At 40.0% G+C, this 20,002-nt stretch overlaps 1 protein-coding gene across 2 annotated transcripts in view; it reads right to left on the reverse strand.

Moving 5' to 3' along the window:
* LRP12 (LDL receptor related protein 12) overlaps positions 1-19,757 on the reverse strand; it is a 50,436-nt gene extending 30,679 nt beyond the window's left edge. Inside the window, exon 1 of one of the 2 annotated variants that reach the window (XM_058831789.1) lies at positions 19,332-19,757. In XM_058831789.1, coding sequence (XP_058687772.1) covers positions 19,332-19,410 — 79 coding nt within the window. In that variant the 5' untranslated portion in view covers positions 19,411-19,757. The remainder of the gene's footprint in view (positions 1-19,331) is intronic. The other variant, XM_058831788.1, reaches the window with a different exon arrangement.
* Positions 19,758-20,002: the final 245 nt, after the last annotated feature.

Genomic DNA, 20,002 nt, shown 5'->3' on the forward strand with positions numbered 1-20,002 from the left:
AAGCACATAAGTAGTTCTATTCATGTCATGCCCTACAATTCTGCCCAGCCAGGTATAAAGGAGGTTACCTGACTGACCATTGCCTGAAGGTTGTACATGTTCTCAGGTGGTAATCTACTGCAGCATTTTGTATTAGACAGAATAGGAAAAAAAACCCAAACAAACCAGATTACAAATCCAAAATTAAACAATTTGAACAGTGAATACAGTCACCTAAATTACAGCTAAATCTCAACTTGACAAAAAAGATTGAGGAAATCAGACAAAAAGGGAATAGATCTGAAACTAGCAGGGGAAGCGAGACTATACTGCCTACCCATCCTACAATGAGCTACATCCTTCACAAGGCTTAGAAGCCTTTTCTTAACTGATTTGACCCTATCATTAATTTGAACCTAACACTTGGCCCTATTGGAAACTTCCACTGCTGTATTACTTTAAAAACTAGAAAAAACCCAAGTTTCTAGCTATTTTAAACAGGTGCTTAAAGTACTAAAACTCAAGTTATTTTATGAAAGAACTGCTCAGCCCATTTGTACATGTTTGACTGCAGTAACTATCCGTTTCTGAAACCCCATTTCAGAATTTAAACTACGTCACATTTGAGAAGTGTCAGACTAGGGGAAAATTTTGATGCGTGGGCTGCACAGTGCTTGTACAGCAGAGGGAAGAGCATTGCAAATTTGATTCATACTCTTCACATGTTTTGTACTTTTACCTACTGGTTTCTTAAAAAAAAAAAAGGTTTTATTTTTTCATTATGCTAAATTATTTCTCATCTTAATTCTTTTTAAGTACAGGAACAAATGTTATGTTAGCACACAACAATCTATGTAGAGCTGGTGTACTGTATTTTAAAAAATTAAAATCAACACCCCATAACCATCTACAAATAAACAGAAGATTTCACTACTGTCACAAGTTAGATAGTAACAGCAGGCCTTCATCAGGTCATATATTCTTAAAATATACTACTGCTGGTTATTCTTTTTTCCTCTCATCATTTGGGCCTGTACCATCCTGAAAAAGTGCTAATAGAAGATATTAAACCACTATTCATAAATAATAACTGCAACCATCAAAAACCTATTATAGGGTTGAAGAAATGAAAATATAATCTGCTATTACTCCATGAATCACTACCAGGAACCCACAAAACATCCAAGCTCCTGGTTCCAGATTACAGTATGACTCAGATTTACAACTGATTTTTTTTCCAAAAAAGACTGAAATAGTGTAGGAGTACTTGATATTGCAGGGTGGAGGAGAATCATGAGGGTTTTTGAAAAGAAGGAAAACACTGCTCTACTGCTGTACCTTGATTAGTGAGCCTACATCTCATGTGCTAAAAAAAAAAAAAAAAAAAAAAAGACCTAAGATATATCCAGAGAATAATGGTTTCAAAATCCAGAAAGCTCACTGGATTCATAAATAAAGTTACAACATCTATTTATTCAGTAGAAGGGCTAAGATGTCACAATCCAGACAGAGATCAAGGAGGAAATTTCATGGTTGTGATTGAAGCAAAAATAGGGGATTGAGAAATAAAACCGTAATTTTCAGATCTGCTATATTCTTTTTGGAACACTGGCCTGAGCAAACCAGGGAATACTGCAGTCAGTGGTATAGTGCTGCTGAGCTTCAACTCCACCTTTATGACAGCAACAAAAAATTAGAATTAATTGCAACACATCCCAGCTACATTCACTCTAGTGACATAAGTGACTTGAAAGCAAGCAGTTTACTGGGAAGGGCAGTGGAGCAACAGTATATTTACAGCACATTTTGCACATGTATCAAATATAAAAATCATAAAAACACTGCATGTTTATTGCATCTAGGAAAAATATCCTCATCTGAAAGATAAAACTGTTTTCTTTCCTTCTTGTTACTTATTACTAGAAATAAAACTTAGACTTTGACAAGTTTTTATATTCTTTAATGTGTTTCATATTCTTTCTGATAGAATTAAAAAGCACAGTAGAATTCCCAAGAAAACTTGTTTCCTTTTATGTATGAAAACAGTTCACAGAAACTACAGACCTTGCAAAGGACTTGTGCAGACTTGTTTATGCATAATCTGAAAACTGGAGTTTTTAGACCCCACGCACCTACTCACACTGAAACTGAACTTAAACCAAGTGTCATGCTGTCTGCTCAGCTACCTTCCAGTAACACAAGACATAGTCTTGGTCCCTTGTTAATGCTTCACTGAACTAATTAAGGTGTAGAAGTAACCTTGCATAGTGTAACCCTGCACCCATTCACTAGGATTGCAACAGCATAGTAAAAAGCACAGCCAAAGGGGGAAAGAGCCCCTAAGGCAATACACTTTTTTTGCCTGTCCCTTCAACATCTGTGAAACACTGCTTTTTGTTAACCTCATGCAAACAACATTGTACAAAATTAAGTTCATTATTTATTACGAGCTATCTGATCTACTCTAGTTACAGCAGACAGACGAGATCTCACCAAGTTTCAAGGCAATCACAACATGTAGGTGCTTCAATTCTCGCTACTGAAAAGACACTGAATTGACACAGTTCTTGCTCTAACGTTATCAGCTGGGAAATTTCAATTGCTATGATAGGAAAGGCTATTAATTAGCTACACTAACTTTCTAGAGTTGTCTATACAATGCTGTTTATTAAATATCCTCAGGACTTAGGAAGAATGAGATGAACTTGCTATAACATGCTGGTCATAGCATACTGCATTCCTCAAAATGTACCATGAATCTCAACAAGTCAAAAAAGACATTAATAGAAGATAGACTGCCTGCAAGACATGAAAACGATTTTACCCAGATTAGTAACTGCTTTAAATAAGAATCAGATCTTGAAACTGCTAAAGCATACCCTTAATATTAACATGTGTGCACATATACTTGCATGGGTACACTCGGTACCCATGAAAGAACTTTGTGCATGGCAGCCTTGATATTTTTAGATTCTTTTGCTCTAATAGACTTGAATCACCAAAGCCGACAAATCATAAGGGAAATAGCCAATAAAATTTATAATTTAGTAAAAATTATTTTGTTTCAGAGTTTTATGCAAGATCTATATTCTTCTTTGAAAAACTCCACTACAGCTACTGCATTGATTCGAGTCATTGATTCCAAATAGGAAACTCCAGAGAGCCTCATAGATTTTTTTTTAAAGTCTAGAAGCCATATATATGTATTTAAAAACTTTTAGAGCCAATAGACAAATAGATGCGTATCGCCAAGACCCAAATTTACTCCCCCTCTTTGAAAAGATCTTTTCCTTTTTTCCTCCATCCCTTCCATGTTATCTGCTATGAATCCTGTGATTTTTGTAGTGTAAGAATAATGCTGGTGCTGTATCTCACACATTAGCACGAGTACACCTGTTTTATTTCAAACACCGTGGAGTATCTAAGAAATAGATTTTCAAAATAAATTTGTGATAAATATGGAGTCTTCTTTACTTGGCTCATGATCCCGTAACATACCACTGCATGGCTATTTTTCCTGTAACAGCACAAATAAGTTTTTCTCATTATTACAGCTTTACTGTGTCAGGAACTGTACAAACGAAAAACAACTCTTGCTCCACAGAACTCACTGCTTTGTAAAAACTGGGTATGATAATTTTTTATCGGATAAAGGAAAGGACAATAAAAAAAAATGCACAATGCATAAAACAACTGGAAATCTCAGCCAACTACGTTCCAAACATAATCAAATGGCAGTGCTTTACAGGAAGCACAGCATAGACAGGTGGGGTTGAAGAAAGCATGTATGATGATTTTGTGTTTCCCATGGACAGAACTATCCAGGTGGTAGGAAGAACAAGGGAAAGAATGGCTAGGCTCGAGTAATGTTCCTAAGTGATAAAGCTATCAGTACTAAAGAAACACAGCAGAACAACAGGAGAGTAAAACCAAGTGAAACAGAACTGTTATATACAGCTATCCTGTACTAACAACTATCTCCTCATTGTACTTTACCCTCCCTCTCCCCCAAGTCACCAAGAATAAAGTACAAAACTCTTGAGCACCAAAGGGAAAGGCTTGTCCCTTTCATGGAACATTTGGAAAGCCTGAATTACATTGATCGTCCTGGAGGTAGTAACAGAGACAAGAGAGATTATGTGAAAACACTTTTAATACAGTAACTGTAAGATAAGGACAGTTAACATTACCACCTTTATATGTGCTGGAAACAAGTGCACCTCTCACAGCCAGAATACAATTTCTCATATTGTAGAGGGTACTACAGCCTCTTGCCATGGAGGCTCCCAATAGTTAGAAAAGATAAACACAATCTTCTATTATGAGGGACTACAAACTGTTGGACAGTACTATGACTCCACAATTGCAAAATAAAGAAAAATAAAATCTTTTCTGTAGAGCTAAATAAGCATTTGACCACATAGTTTAGGCAGCTGCAGTTCAGCAGAGTGCAGCACAACCTCAAGACAGCCATAGTGTACATAACATTCGTTGAAGAGAACACAACGAAATCTCTTTCAAAACACTTAAGTATGTAATTTCCCACTATCAAACTACATCCCTGAGACTCACAAATTACCCCTGAAAAACCTTAAATGTGATAAAGCAGACACACAAGTAATTTGCTATATGGATAGTGGTTTTGGCTTTCTACATAGAAAGTATTTGTCACTGAAACTAAAGGATCACAATTACTCACAGATGCCATAGTTTACAAATGAAGGCTTGTTTGTATGACCCTAAATGCACTTTCTATGCCTCCTCTCTGTAGTTGGTAAGAAAAAGTCTCACATTTTATGGGTCACAAAATCCCAAATTTTATTATTATATTACATCTATACATTATATTACATTTAAGCATTTTATGTAACATGAAATTTGAACTACATCCAGATTTCCTTCTTAAATATGCATAGATGTTCCTGTCTGACTGTCTGTCAATACATCCATGTTAGTCCTGGGCAGCAGAACCATCATCTCTATCAAAGTGCTTTGCAAGGAATTGGAAACATCTATAAAATTAATGATACATGTTTACCTCAGGGTCAAATTAACTCAAATGTGGTGGTACATTGCAGTCTGAACCATCATGTCTTAGATGTAATTTCAGTGCAATTCAAAAGAGCAAAGAGGCTTCCAGGAATGGATGGGTAGGTAGTTGAAAAAGGTGCATTTACAGAGGTGTAAATTGGTCCACTCCCCCTTAATGTCACCAACTGAATGAAAAAGCCTATGGAGATGAACGACAAAGAAATAAGCTTCCTCCTTTCACTGAAACACAGCCATACTTCGAACCATACCATCTCCCTCAGCTTCAACAGAGACAGGCATGAGGCTGCCCATTTCTAATACTCCTGTTCTCAGGCTCACCCACATGCCAATCCCCCCAGCAAAACCAGGAAAGGAGGTTCAAAGAAACTTGCATCCCGGGGATGTGCAGTGAGAAAACCAAAAAGCATCACACTGCAGTGCTCTGAAAAACCTTACCAAACAAACCATCACTTCCCCAGGGAGGGAAAGGCAGGCAGCCAGGAGTAAACATACACATACACACAAACACACAGGCATTTCCTCTACAACAGGCTTCAAGTGAAGCACAACTAGGAAGCAAGGTTTCAACACAGTAAGAGCAATAAACACCTTGGAGAAGAGAATGCCATCAAACAGGTATTTCCAAAATCCTTATCACCATATATCCTTACATTCATATTTATAATTGCCTTCCAGTATGCTACCCCTACACCTAGTACACCTCATCTCTTTGATACAAGCTCTTCTGATCTATGCTTTTCTTGATCAAAAAACACTCTCACTACTTGTTTACACAAGTCATTAACTTCCTAAGGGTATTTTTATACTACTTTTTCTTTCTGCAATCCAGCTTCCTAAAAAAACCTTATTAAAATATATGGATAATACAAAAAAAAAAAAAATTTACTCTCTGTGGAAAACCCTGTCAAGAGTCATTCTGATTAACACCAGATGACTGAAGGTCAAGTTACATAGTAATTGCCTGCTCCTTTGTCCATTCAGTTCACAACCTCATCCTCCAAAAGCCACTTCAGTTGTTTAATTTGAACATATTCAGTTACTCAACAATGTAACCATCAATTCAAGCTTCACTTCCTGTGGGTCACTCAGTTGTGCACATCTGGTCACTCCCCACAATTTCCAAACGCTCTGGACTATTTCTGTATTTTGCAAGAGTAACAGTATCAAAAATCCAGTTAATAAAATTTTAAAGAAAAAAACCTTACAATTCTGTATGTATTCCAGCATAGAAATTTCATTGTAGATTTGTTAGTAAGTGTAACAGATTCCACACAGAATACAGTAATCCATGATAAAGAATGTTCTACCTCTGCCTGGAAGAAAATGCATGTGGTCTGAAGGAGCTCTTTTAGCGGCAGCAGCAGATCATCACTAAACCTCTTAATGCACTCTGCATCTACTCACTTAAACACAGCTGAAATATACAATAGGCTGTGTTTCAAATGAGCTGATGAGAGGAAATCAGTTGGTGGTAACAGCTCTAAAACCAGACAAGGATAGGAGCTGGAGTTTTAAATAAACTGGAACAGACACTGCTCTGAAAGTAGCCTATTTCCAGTTCCACAACAAAAACTCGGCAACTGGGTATTTCCCAGAAGGATCCTGTTGGCATTTAAATAATTTAGGACAACTCTTCATTCTCTATCTTCTCTCTGAGGGCGAGACTAATCTGCCTACACTGAGAATTGAAACTTCTCTGAAGAGGAGTTCAGATCATTAAGTCACGCTCCTGTTGCCTCGCACTCCTTTTAATAAGCCTGCCTTTTCCCACATTGACTCTGCCTTAAATTACACCAAACCAAGACTCCCCACTACACTCACACAGCATGAGTACAGAATCAGAAATGTGGAGTAACAAACTCTATGCACACACAAGCATGAAACAGCAACTTATTTTCTGTGCTTCAGCTTCTACCTTTCTCAAAATACTCTACAGGAATAGCGTCAGTATTAATCTACCATAAAAATTAAACTTCAGACAATAAAGAGCTTTTAGAAGACTATGCAAAGAATATATTAAAAATATTTCTTGAGTGTTTGCTACCAACCATGTCACATCTTGGAGCACACTAAATTCAGATCCAAGTTGGGTTTATAATATGCTTCTGAAGTAAGCCTATTTTTAAGAAGAAAGCCCAGTACCAGCAAATCACCATTAGGCACATACATGCTCTTTTATAAAGAGAGATCAAGTGTGAAGTTAACAGCCAACTAGGGAAAGAAACTACAGCCATTTGTAGGGACACTCAAAGTCAACCTGTGTATGACTGGAAAAAAAATATTTTCTTGAAGAAAGGGATGAAGAACGCTTTGGAAAAGAGCTAAGTGAAAAACATATTACTTTCTTATGTTAATACCAATTACCAAACTTGATAGGCAGTTGTTTTTTTTGATGTAGCTTCTTTCCAATGTACATGAAAACCATTGCTACACTTGTGCATTGATGAAAGCAGATTACATCTCTTACAATTCCTTACTGGTAACTTTGTCTAATAAGTAATAACAGTAAATCACAGTTTAAGGGCATTGGCTTTGCTGTGTGCTGGCTCTTAGAGAAACAAAAAGGGTATCTCTAGAAGAGGTTCAGTTCTGAGAAAAAAGTATAAAAGATGCCTGGAATATCTCATTGTACCAGAGTTTTTCATTCCTCATCTGTTATTGATAGTAGATACATATACAACTTTCTAAAATTAGGGAGAATTTTCAAGCTGATGGAGATTACAAAACTGAAGAGCAAGGCTTATTTGTGATAAAGCAGATATTGATTGTGAAGAGAGCATACTTCCAAATTCTTACACTGTTTATACTTCACACTGATTGTTATCCACTTGAGTATTTATTTACTTGCTTTTCCTTCCTGGATCATCTGCAGAAGTACTCAGAGGCTCAGCACCGACATTACATGGCAACTTTTAGATGGAATCTGCCATTATCAGTGTTAGGCCACCAAGACAATGTGATTTCTCAAGATATTTGTGTCTTCACTCGAAGTATTTTAGCTGGTTTAGTCCCCAGAAGGTAACTGGTTAGGCTTGCTATGGCTACAGGCAACCACACAAATGGCATTTCTGCTGTCCTTTTTCCTCACCACTGTACCGGTGCTGCAAATGACTGGTTTGGGTTTTTTTTAAATTATCATGGGTAATGCTGCAACAGGTGATACTTCACTCTATTCGGCTTCTAAAAGGTTTTAAGGCACCAATAGCTATGGCTTTCCTTTTTAGGAAAAGCTGGAAGAGGAAAACAGATACATTAGGCTTCAACGCATTAATTCAGCTGTAAAATAAAGGGTAAAAAATACTTCCATTTCACATACATTTCACTCTATTAAAAGCCAAGCTGATAACAAAATTCAGCACTTGCTCCTACAGCCTTTATAAAGAGAGACACTGAATTTTAAAATAGCGAAAAATGTGACACAGCATGGTGACAAGTACAAGATCAATGTCAGACATAATGCCTACATATTCAAATTCCTATTTATCTGCCTTTATATAATGAAGTATATTGCTAATTTAAGTACATATCCTTCCTGTTTAAGAGCAGATTTCCAGATATAGGGAGAAAAGCATTCCCAGGACAATGGAACCCCACAAAGTAAAAATCAACCTGATTACCTGTCTAAATAAATTAAAATATCATCAAGACACTTCAAAAATACATTGAAGTACAATGTATTTCAGTACAGGCATGAAGGAGTTGCATAGTAAGAATCTAACACCATGATCCTTATGTTCAAAGCAGTAATTTATGCACCACATTCAACAATTCAAGTTTAAGCTAGTTCAGACCTCTTTCCCATCACGGTAAGTCATCTCCCTCAAAAAAAAAATGTTCAATGTGATCATTTTAGTTGAGCAATACACATCTCTGAGAAACTGCGTGCTTATGTCAAATTAGGTGCTTTGAGCACTTTATCGGCTCCCAAATGCACAGTATGGTCAGTAAGCAAGACCTCAGATTGAAAATTTAAATTCAGCTTTATTTTAATCATCAGTTGTTTCTGAAAGCTTTTGCATTTTATGCCAAACTCCTTCATGACCATCACTTTAAACTGCTATCTCAGACCTCAGGTCCACCTCCTTTGTAAAGCTACAAAATACGGATGGTTTCAGAAAACTGATGGAAGACAGTCAAACAGACCTATTCACTTAACTCTCACATACATATTCCTGGCTTCCATGCTTTTACTTAACATTTTAAGACTGATGTACAGCTGAATATTTCAAGATATTAATTCAAAAAAAGTCACTATCAAGCACTTTCTGTTAGTTAGGAGTATGGGATGTTTCTCAACTCCCCAGCCATGACCTTACATTTACTCTCTGGGCAGATCTGACTTGAAGGATGTCATCACTGTGTAGGACAGTTGCACTGCTGCTCCTCCTAATCTGCACAGTTAGAAAAAATGATCTCTTACTTCAGGAAAACTCCTCATGGACCCTAAAAGCACCTACATTGGATTTGCATGGCTTTGGTAGCAGGGGGATTACAGGAATGGCCTTCTGCAAGAAGCTGCTGGAAGCTTCCACTGTCTTGAAGAGAGCCAATGCCAGCCAGCTCCAAGACAGATGTGCTGCTGGCCAAGGCCGAGCCCTTTGGAAATGCTGTAAAGCCTCTGTGATAACTCATTCAGGAAGAAAAAAAGAGTTCTTGTGCAGATGTAACTGTGGCCACGGAAGAGCAGAGTAAGAATATTTCAACAGAATGACTAGGTGGAAGAGACCTTCAAGATCACTGAGTCCAACCCATGCCCTAATACCACAACTAGACCATGGCACCGAGTGCCTATGCAATCTTTTTTTAAACACATCCAGTGATGGTAACTCCACCACCTCCCCAAGCAGACGATTACAGAACTTTATTAATACGTGAAAGGAGCAACTTTGAAAACACCAAGGTCAGTAGAGAAGGAGGAGGAGTAGGTGCTCCAGGCACTGGTGCTGAGATTCCTCAGCAGACCACGGTGCAGCCAGCCCATGAAGAGACAGCTGTGCCCCTGCAGCCCATGGAGGACCACAGGGATGCAGAGACCCACCTGCAGCTGTGAAGACCCACACAGGAGCAGGTGGAGTTGAGAGGAGGCTGTGACACCACGGGATGCCCATGCTAGAGCAAGCTCCTGACAGGGATCTGCAACTCCATGGAGAGAGAAGCTCATACTGGAGAAGGCTTCCTGCTAGGACTTGTGGGGAATCCAGGCTGGAGTAGGCTGTTTTTAAAGACTGCACCCCAAGGGAAAATGGCCCATGATGCAACTTTTCACAGAGAACTGCTGCCCGTGGGAAGAACTCACACTGGAGAAGATCATGGAGAACTGTCTCATGCAAGGGGCCCCACACTGGAGCAGGGGAAAGACTCCTCTCCCTAAGCTGGGATGAACCGTGATGAATGGACCTAACCCCTATTCCCTATCTCCCTGTGCCACTGGCAGGGAGGTAAAGCTGAGAAAGAGGTAAGGGTGGGGCATGGTGTTTTTACTTCTCATTTTCCTGCTCCAATTTTATTAAATTCAGTTAATATTTCTAACTCGAGTCTGTTTGGTCTGTGACAATATTTGGTGAGTGATCTCTCTGAAGGACCTTATCTCAACCCATTAACCCTTTGTTATACACTCTCTACCCCGTCCAGTTGCAGAGGAGTGGTTTTGGTGGGTGCCTGGTGTTCAGTCAGGGTCCGCCCACTACAGCACCACACACAAGCTTTGCAATTCTAACTGAAAGTGGGGAAAGCGGACTGTGATCCTCACTAAGGCAAGATTGTATACATAAATGTATAGTTCTTTTCCCCAAGCCTTACTCATCTACAGTGTAAAGACAAAAGGCCAGTGTACTGCCCCTTATTTCCACAACAGATGAGGAAAACCCGAAAGCTAGTATTGTGGACCTAAAAAGAGGTTAGTAATATTACTGCTCAGCTGTGGTATATTGGATTGTCATTTGCACGAGAACTGTGATACTACTGAGGCTTTGTTACAGTGTGCACAGATGAGAGACACAACAGATAATTTAAAATCTGGAATTGAAGCGAGACAAACTAGATGACACCTAAGCAACAGGCACCAGAAACAGCATTAGCTGGATCAGCAACAACAGGGAGGTAGGTCATTAGTAACAGGACTCTATAAACATGCAGCTCCCAGGCACATCCTGCAGTAAAGCTGCTGGAGTGCCAAAATGCCAAACTCCAGTATCAGCCAGAAAAGGCATCACAAAAAAGGATGCTTAAAAATACTGACGAAAGCCATTCAATGAATTACAAAATGTTCAAAGGTCTCTACTTGTTTATTCACTTATTTGCTGAAGTACAGGTCAAATGCAGGAATCTAATATTCCTGTAACACCCCTCTGCCTGAGAATACTTGGAAGGCCAGAGATCAAGACCTCAAGCAATTTCCAAGCTCTTCCTGCATTCAAACCCTTTTTTTTTTTGCTTGCCTGTAAGAGTAAGCAATTAGACTGATTAGATGCTCACTCAGCCACTGTAACACCCTCAAAATAAAAGGCTAGTTCCTTTCCTCCCTTCTATTTGCCTAACCTCTTAAAAAACAGCTGTTCTTGCAGACATCTAGGCCTCCTATTCCACTCTGAAGAACAGTTCTGCCACCTTTAGCTGCAAATGTGACTTAACGAGACATCTCAATCTTTCCCCCCCTTGCCATCCCAGCTCTCCTGTTGTCACAAATCTCCCCAGCCACAGACACCAACCGAACTTTAGCCATGGGACTGACTGCTCATTCAGTACCTTTAGATAGGAAACATGACAAATGGGAGGTGCCCTGACAAGGGGAGCTACTTCTACTAATTACACAATCACCCAAATCCATCCCCGTCACTGCTTCCAGCTGCAAACTGCTGTGATCAAGAGTCATGTGTCTGATGTCATTCATCTTCCTGACTTAAGAGTAGACGTCTCTCTCAGATTATTTTAACTGATGTTTAGATCATGGAAAGGACGTATGTTCCTTCTCCATACTTTTGAAAAATTTGAAATAAAGATATATGTATTCTCCCAAGTCCAGTTGCAAATATTTTAATGCGGCTTAAATACGCATTTTGAGTTAAATCCCTGTGCACTCTCCCTGAGCACTTCTTTAGAAGAGAAAAAGTGGAAAAATGTGATTCTTCAGTAATATGAAGAGCAGGCTGAAGTAAATACAACAATATTACAAACAAAAAAGCACCTTAATCAGGGCTCTAGAATGAATCTCTGTTTGAAAATTACTCTGTTGAACTCTGTTCAGGAAATAAAGAAAGGGAAGGTTAAAGTCTCCACTCAAATCTATGTGATAAGAGAAGCACATAGATATGGACTTGTTTACTGCATGTGATGTATTCTTTATCTCAGTCTCAATTACTACAATATCCCTAATGGAAGTTTCTATTTGAGATACCCCATACAATTTCATAGAAGGAAAATGCCATACAATGGTATACTAATTCAGTGGATTATAATACTCTTTGTGAAGCATAGGAAAAAAGGCATTAAGCAAAGTCTTATGAAAATCCATATACAGCTAAAATCTAGAGGTCAGAGCATATGAATATAAGACCATGCATTCCCACTACAAGGCACATCAAACAAGACTTCATGTTTCTGTTCTAAACTGCTTACCTTTAGTTATTTAAAAGTCCTTTCTAAAGGAGAAGCTCCTTAAATGAGTAGGATTGTTAAATTTTTAAGAAACATCATTGACTAGAACAAACTTATTTCTAGTAACACTAGATATAAATTAGAAGAAAATCTTATTTTTTCCACAAAAGAACTATTCCCACAATCCTTCTGTACTTAAAGGGACTTATCTGTATCTCCCAACAGGAGCTATAAAGCTGGAGTAATAGAACCAAGCTACAGGACCCTCTAGCAGACTAATTTCTTTTTAACTTTTAAATAAAAGCAACTTCATTACAGACTTCCACCACATGCCAAAGTGTGCTCATACTGCTTTTTAGAACACTCTATTGTCTTATGGCTACAACTGACTTTGAATGTCCGCTTAAGCTACCCAGAGTCAGTCCCAAGGGCTTCCCCTGAGCAGAGGAAACATCTCCAAGGTTAAGCAAAGGGTAGTCATGAATTACACACGATCAGATGGGTGAAACATGACGTTCCCATCCCAACATATAGTCCAAATGTACTTTCCACTCCCAGAGAAATGTAACTAGTTCACTTTCATTGCTTTGTGGAATTTATCATTTACTAAGTGTGAGCACGTTGAGCTTTCTTGAACAACAAAAAATTCCACAAGAAAATAAATATATCTGGGAAAGTCCTGTAAGTACTGAAGCTCACAAAATGCTTAAGAGACCACCTTGACTCAAGGTACTAAACCAAATGGTTTTGTGTGACTCCCTTCCCCCCCTTCAAAACATGCTCTACTTTTAAGCTTTCTTAATTTTGGGGAGGCTCTTATGTTTGCTTGCTTACTTCCTGACTAGTTCCAAGAAGTTGCTCCTCACAAAATAGCTGAGAAAGATATACAGAAATTCCATACTAACCTAAAATTCAGTGTCAAATAGAATAGCAGGAAAAAAAAAATCTAGTATGTAGCTATTAAATATGCTAGCCTTGATAACACCACCACAACAACTGCTGCACCAAAAGTTACAGTATATCCAAATTTAAAGCATCTGTTCAGAGAAACAAGTCTGAACCACAACTTAGATTAGGGCTTTTTTGTAGTGCTTGCACTGATCTGTCAATTATGCTGAATTTAGTAGTTTTAACTTAGATACTCACAAGAATCAATAGCATGTATTTCAAAGCAATTGTAAAGCTTTGCATAATGAATCATCAGTAAAGTAACAACTGCAGAAAAAAATCAAGTGTAGGAAACAAAAGAAGATAGTCAGAACAACACAATTCTTCAGAGTATGGTATAATACAGCCTGCTACAAACCACTCAGCATTTATTTCTACTGAGGGGATAAACACAGGAACTCAAATCTACAACCAGTTTTTTTTAGCATCCGATGCACTGATACCCAGCATTTTCTTAAAACCATGTAAACTATGAAGGCTCAATTTTGCCAACCAACAGACACCTCAAGTAATAACTGGTACTGTAAAAACACTACAGCTAGTAATTCTGAAATGCATACAAGCTAAAAACATCCCAGGCTGTCAACAAATCACACTCTCTCAATTACTGCCTGGCTAGATATCTCAGCTGTTCCAGTATTTTAACATAATCATTAACTATCTGGGACAGTATAAATGGAACACTAAAACTAGAAAACGCAGACATTTAAGAAAGCAAAACCACACTATTTACACAGTACAAAGAGTATTCATGAATTTTTAAAAAACCTGTAAGGAAATTAGTGAATTATACTTAGTAAGTATGGAAATAATGTCTACACCTTGGGAAACTTGAGGCATCTGGTAAAAGGTACATAATGTGTGAAGGGATGTACCTAACACACCAAAGGCACAAAGTTTAAAAATTGGAGATTTCTAACAAACCACAAGACTGATAATAATTTTAAGTTTTAGCCAGACCAAGTACAAAACAATAAATATTCAGTACTTAGTTGAAAATACTATTAATACAGTTTGACACAGTTTATTGATATTTAAAAAGGAGTGACAGAGCAAAGGAATCAAACAGATTCACCTGTAGGGTCCTTCCACCACTAAAGCAGTGGAGCTCTTCCTCTCCTAGCAATGACAGGACAGATGAAAAAGCCATGCTAATTACATGCTTTGCTCTGATGAAAATGGAGTCAGATGGCTTCTGTCATGATTCTGGTTACAAATACACCTCTGCTCTTCCTCTGGCTGACAGTATTCTCATTTAGTGCAAAATAACAATCGCACTGACTACCTTATATTCAATTTTCTAACTTTTTGCTATGAAGTTGTTTAGGATATGGGATTTTTTCTTCTCCTCTTGAATGAATGTTGCTTTAAATATTGTCCGCGTGACTTCAGACATTTTGACTATAGATGCAATATTGACTCTGAACAGTCAGTTGAATGTGTACATACTTGGACAAGATGACATACAATTAACTTATTAGACAACATAAATTTCTACAGTGTTAAAATTAGGACATGTTCTCTTAAAGGACTACAAAACTGTCCTAATAAATTAAAGGCAGTGGTTTTGCCAAGAATACGATTTACAGCTTAGCAAAATAGCTCTGTTCAGTATATCACAAAATATCACTAAAGACTGACATTCAAGAGTTTAAAATAAAGTAATTTTTTAAGTCAAGTGATTCCTCTAGGACAGTCTGTTCTGGCTTTAGAGTTCAACTTCTTTAGAAAATCGAATAAACTGCCTGGCAGACTTTATTTGCTTACATGATTCAGGCTATTGTTTCAAACAAGGTGAATGAACCCAAAGAACTATTTATTCTTCCTCATCTCATACCGTCATTAACAAACTGACATGCAAGTGAAGTTCAGGTCCTGACAAGTGAACTTTTATAACAATTTTACTTGTCTTCCCTTGTAACTTCAAGCAACATCTGTACTACAGAAACCTGGAATGTTTCTAATCCAAAATTAAATGTTTTAAAGCTTATATAAGTGTACTATATTTTTCTTCAACAGGACAAAATAATATCAGTAAGCACTGTAGTCTCAGTAGTCATAGTTTCAATCACAATTTTGGAGAATAATCCTTTTCTGATCTCTGCTACTGTTTCTCAGTCATTAGAGCTTCCAAGGGTATTCACCAGACCAAAAACCAACCTAGAGACAGGGATAATTACAATCAACCTATTCTGCCGCAATTTCTACCTTGGAACTCTTTGAGTGTCCCTGTCCTACTATCATAAATATTTTTCTTTGACACACAGTTACATCTGGAAGTTAGAAGCAGGGAGATTCATCTACTGTACCACTGCACTGTTACCAACTATGCAAAACTTTATAGAAATTGCTTGTAGTCTTCTGCTCAGTGTGACAGAAATTCAAATTAATATATCTGGGTGACAAATATAGTTAAGACTACATAAAGTTTGAATTTCCAGAAATTTGAAGAAGCCAAATATCCATGCTTCCAGACTCCATTCCAAAGGAAGGCATGTCCTAGTTGTACACTATATCACCTCAGAGACTTTTCATAACTCAGCCTCTGCTCTGAACATCAATCCCTCACAAACTGGTCCTGAAAGTGCTCCATCACAGTATCAATTAGATATAAACCATCATCATGTCAAGAGTTAAATAAAAATCAAACAAAATGGTAACATTAGAAATTCAGTTCTCCATCCTAAGCTCATGTTTTAGCATGAAAAGAAATAAGATCAACATCCCTAGAGGTACTTTAAACATGTGTAGATGTGCTGTTCAGGAATAAATGGTTTAATGATGAACTTGGCTGGATCTGCGATTGAGGTCTATGATCTTGAAGGTCTTCCCCAACCTACATGATTCTGTGATTCCAAGATTTACTTAATTTCCAGCTGATCAATCACAGAACTTTGGCTTAAAAAATACCTCCCCCAAGAACAAGACTGATTTCTCAAACAACATTTCTTCCCCTAAAAAATTACTTGCACAACATATGGTTCTGTTTTAAACTCAGATAACTGTTATGGCCTCTGAGATAAGCAGAAATGTCTTAGTATTTGTTCCAGTAAAAGCTAGGCCAGGATTATATAGACACATAAAACTAATTATTTCTTGGATATAAAACTCTCAAGCCAACAGGAAGGCTGGAAATATAAACCAAAAAATACCGTTGCCCAATGCCCTACCAAGCCATAATTCTTGTTAGTCGGTGCTATTCCAATATTTCACTCATCAGTATTCCTCCTTCTCAAATTTTTATAATTATAGTCATCATCAGAAAGAAGGTTTGAAAAATTCACCAACTACAGGGAAACAGAGAAACACTCTCTGGAGAGCTCATTGCCCACATAACAACCTTGGTGAATTTAGTATTTTAATTAGCAGAAAATTCTAGACATTTTAGCTGTGCAACTGCATAATGGAAGGCAACTGAAGTGATGCACCATTGCTTTTCCAAGCATGCATTTACCTTGGGTAGTGCCTACTGCATTCAAAGCCTTAACATAATGATGTTTGCAAGGCTCTGCTCAGGATCAACATTACGGTCCAGAGCTATGCTGACAGCAGTGTCTTGATCAAACTCATGTCAATACTAACTCAGTTTAGTTCAGAAGACCTAAAAGAAGCTGTACAGGAAGGTAAAATGCTTCAATAAGACATAGTTCCCAGTCTCACTTTCTTCTGAAATAAATAAATGGGAGAAATCAAAGTGAAAGCTAGAGAAAGGGCTACGCTACTCAAGTAAATGCTTGCTTTTGTTTTGGATATATAGCCTGGGGAGGATAAAGTTCCTTTCCTTTGAGCAGTGAAACTGGTCAGAACTTCAGACATTTTTAACAGAAACTGTTATGAAAAACTAATTCCTTATGAGGAAGAAGTGACAGAGCATGCTGATCAAAATCAGAAGCGTCTTCTCATTTCTGGCAGTGGCACTAACGGATGGTGATGTGTTTCTTAGCAAAGTAGAAGAAACTTATGAAGCCTTCTTGGCTGAACTTTCAAAAGGCTTGATTAAAGGTCTATGAAAAATGTTATTCCAAAAGAACTTAATTTGGTTGGTTTTTCTCTGACCAAAGATTAGGCTTGTGACTGAAATTTTTGTGAGGGAAATGCTGACAGTAACACCTAAGTTACAGTATCACAATTCAAAAGGTTTTACTCAGGTGAGGCTGATGAGGAATATCACAATAATAATTTTGATTTTTAATTTCAATTCCATGATGAGCATAATAAAACCAGCACATTGAGGTTTTTTTTAACTCTTTTCACAGAAATTAATTTATTTTAAATACATTAAGTATGCAAACAGAAGAAAAGCTTAATATACCCAAACTTGAGATTTTTGCTACCACTTCCTGCTCCACCATTAGCTAACTCCTTTTCAGTTGTGCCTGTAGTTTACCTTTTGACATGACACCCTTTTGCTTTACTTAATATGAATTTAAAAGACTGGTCAGTGCCCCACTTTGTTCAAGCAAATACACCTGCTCAAAAATTAAACTTTACCAGTATAATTATTTAGTTACGGATACTGGCATAGTTGTAGCCCTGTTTGAAGACTTCCTTACTTTTCTACTCATGTAAATGTCAAATGCTCCTACAAATTTACGTAGTACATTTACATTTTTAGAGTTTGGACTGATTGTTGTGGCACAAGCGTGTGCCGGACAAAACACTGTGCAAAGGCAAATCTGAAATATCTTGATGTTCAAGACACAAGCTTGCTTTTTAAACAATGAAAGAGATTCCAATTACTTATGTTCAATTTCATGTTTAGAGCGAAACCATCTACTTCAGAAATCACAGAAGCAGAGCCCCTGTCACTGTCCTCCTCAGGGCAAGGCACATGCCCAGCTCTGTGCCAAAGGCTGCTTCTCCTGCTTGAGGCCCACGGACACAACCTATGCTCGACTTCATAAAACAAACACAACTCCCTGGGAAAACATGAGACGACTCTCTTTGTCAAGTATCTGTGTTTTGATCTGTTATGTGTTAATGAGCCACCTTTATTCTGTGAGAACCAACCTCAGTACATTTACACAAACATTTTTCATTAGCAGTTCTGTTTAAACAAGGGTCTATACCCCAGGGATGAAATCCTATTCGGTATGAACTGCAGACAGGCTGAGCAGAAGCAAAGGTCCCTGGAAGGTCTTCTAGGCCTGTGCCGATGTGTCACGAACTCATCACGGTCGCCAGCCCCCGACCCCGGGGCCCGGAGGGGCCGCCCTGCCCCCGACACCAGGCCTCGTTCGTCCTGTCCGGACGTGGAACATCTCGCAAGCATCCATCCCCATTATCCACAGGCAGCGATTACTCGTGACTCAGAGGATTTGGGGCTGGCTTGTTTGTGCGGCCCCGCGCCAACTCCGGAGTTCCCGGCAACGCACATCTGCGGGAGAGCAAGCCCAGGGCAGCTGGGCCAAATCCCAGAATCCCGGCCCCAGTTTTAAAGACTTCCCAGAGGAGATTGCCGTCTACCCCCACACATAATAGATGAATAAATAAATTAACAACATACAAGAAACCCCAAACAAAACAAACAAAAAACCCGGAGTGAATTCGGAAGCAGTCGAGCTCGAAGGAGGAGACGGGTCTGGGGGCAGAGAAGGGAACTACGGGGACACCAGCCGGGCCTGGCGGCAGTCCTGGGAGGCTCCAGGGATCCCGCCGAGGCCGGCCGGGAGAAAGGCCGCTTTGTTCCCCCTCCCCCGCGGCCGCCTCCCGGCCCGCGAGACGGAGGCGGACGGGCGGCGTCACTGCCCGGTACCTACCGCAGCAGGAGACGACGAGGAGCAGGAGTTGCGCTGACCTCCAAGCCGGGGAGCCCTCTGCGCTCCCCCAAGGGGCCATAACACCCGCCCGCGGGGAGGCGGCGCGGAGCCGGAGCTGCCACCGCCGCGCCCCCGACACGGAGCCGGAGCTGCCGCCGCCGCAGGAGGGGCCGGCGGCGCCTCGCCCCCTCGCCCGCCGGAGCCGCCGCCTCGGGGAGCGCTAGCGGCCCGCACGCCTCGGCCGCCCGTCCGCCCGCCGAGCCATGAGCCGCCACCGCCGCCGGCCTCGGCCTCCCTCCCCGCGCGCCGCTTCCTCCTCCCGGCTGGGCTCCGCCGCGGCTGCGCACTGCCGGCACGAGCGCATGGAGCCGCTCCCGGCAGCCGCGGGCCGGGCGGGCGAGCGGGGCGGAGCGGCGGCCCCCAGACAGCGGGGCGGGCCCGGGCCGCCGCGCTCGGCCAGCACCGCCCCGCCGGCTCCTCCGGCTCCTCCTCCGGCTCCTCCTTCGTCACCTCCTCCCTCCCCTCCCACTCCGTCGCCGGCGCGGCTCACCGGGTTTTGGCCCGCCCCGTCCCAACGAGGCGGTCGCCGGCAGGCGTGGGAGCTGAGGGCACATCCGGAGGAGGGAGTGTGAATGTCGCGGCGGCTGAGCGGCCCGGATCCCCGGCCCACA

Source organism: Poecile atricapillus, chromosome 2, assembly GCF_030490865.1.
Source record: "Poecile atricapillus isolate bPoeAtr1 chromosome 2, bPoeAtr1.hap1, whole genome shotgun sequence".
Taxonomy (NCBI): domain Eukaryota; kingdom Metazoa; phylum Chordata; class Aves; order Passeriformes; family Paridae; genus Poecile; species Poecile atricapillus.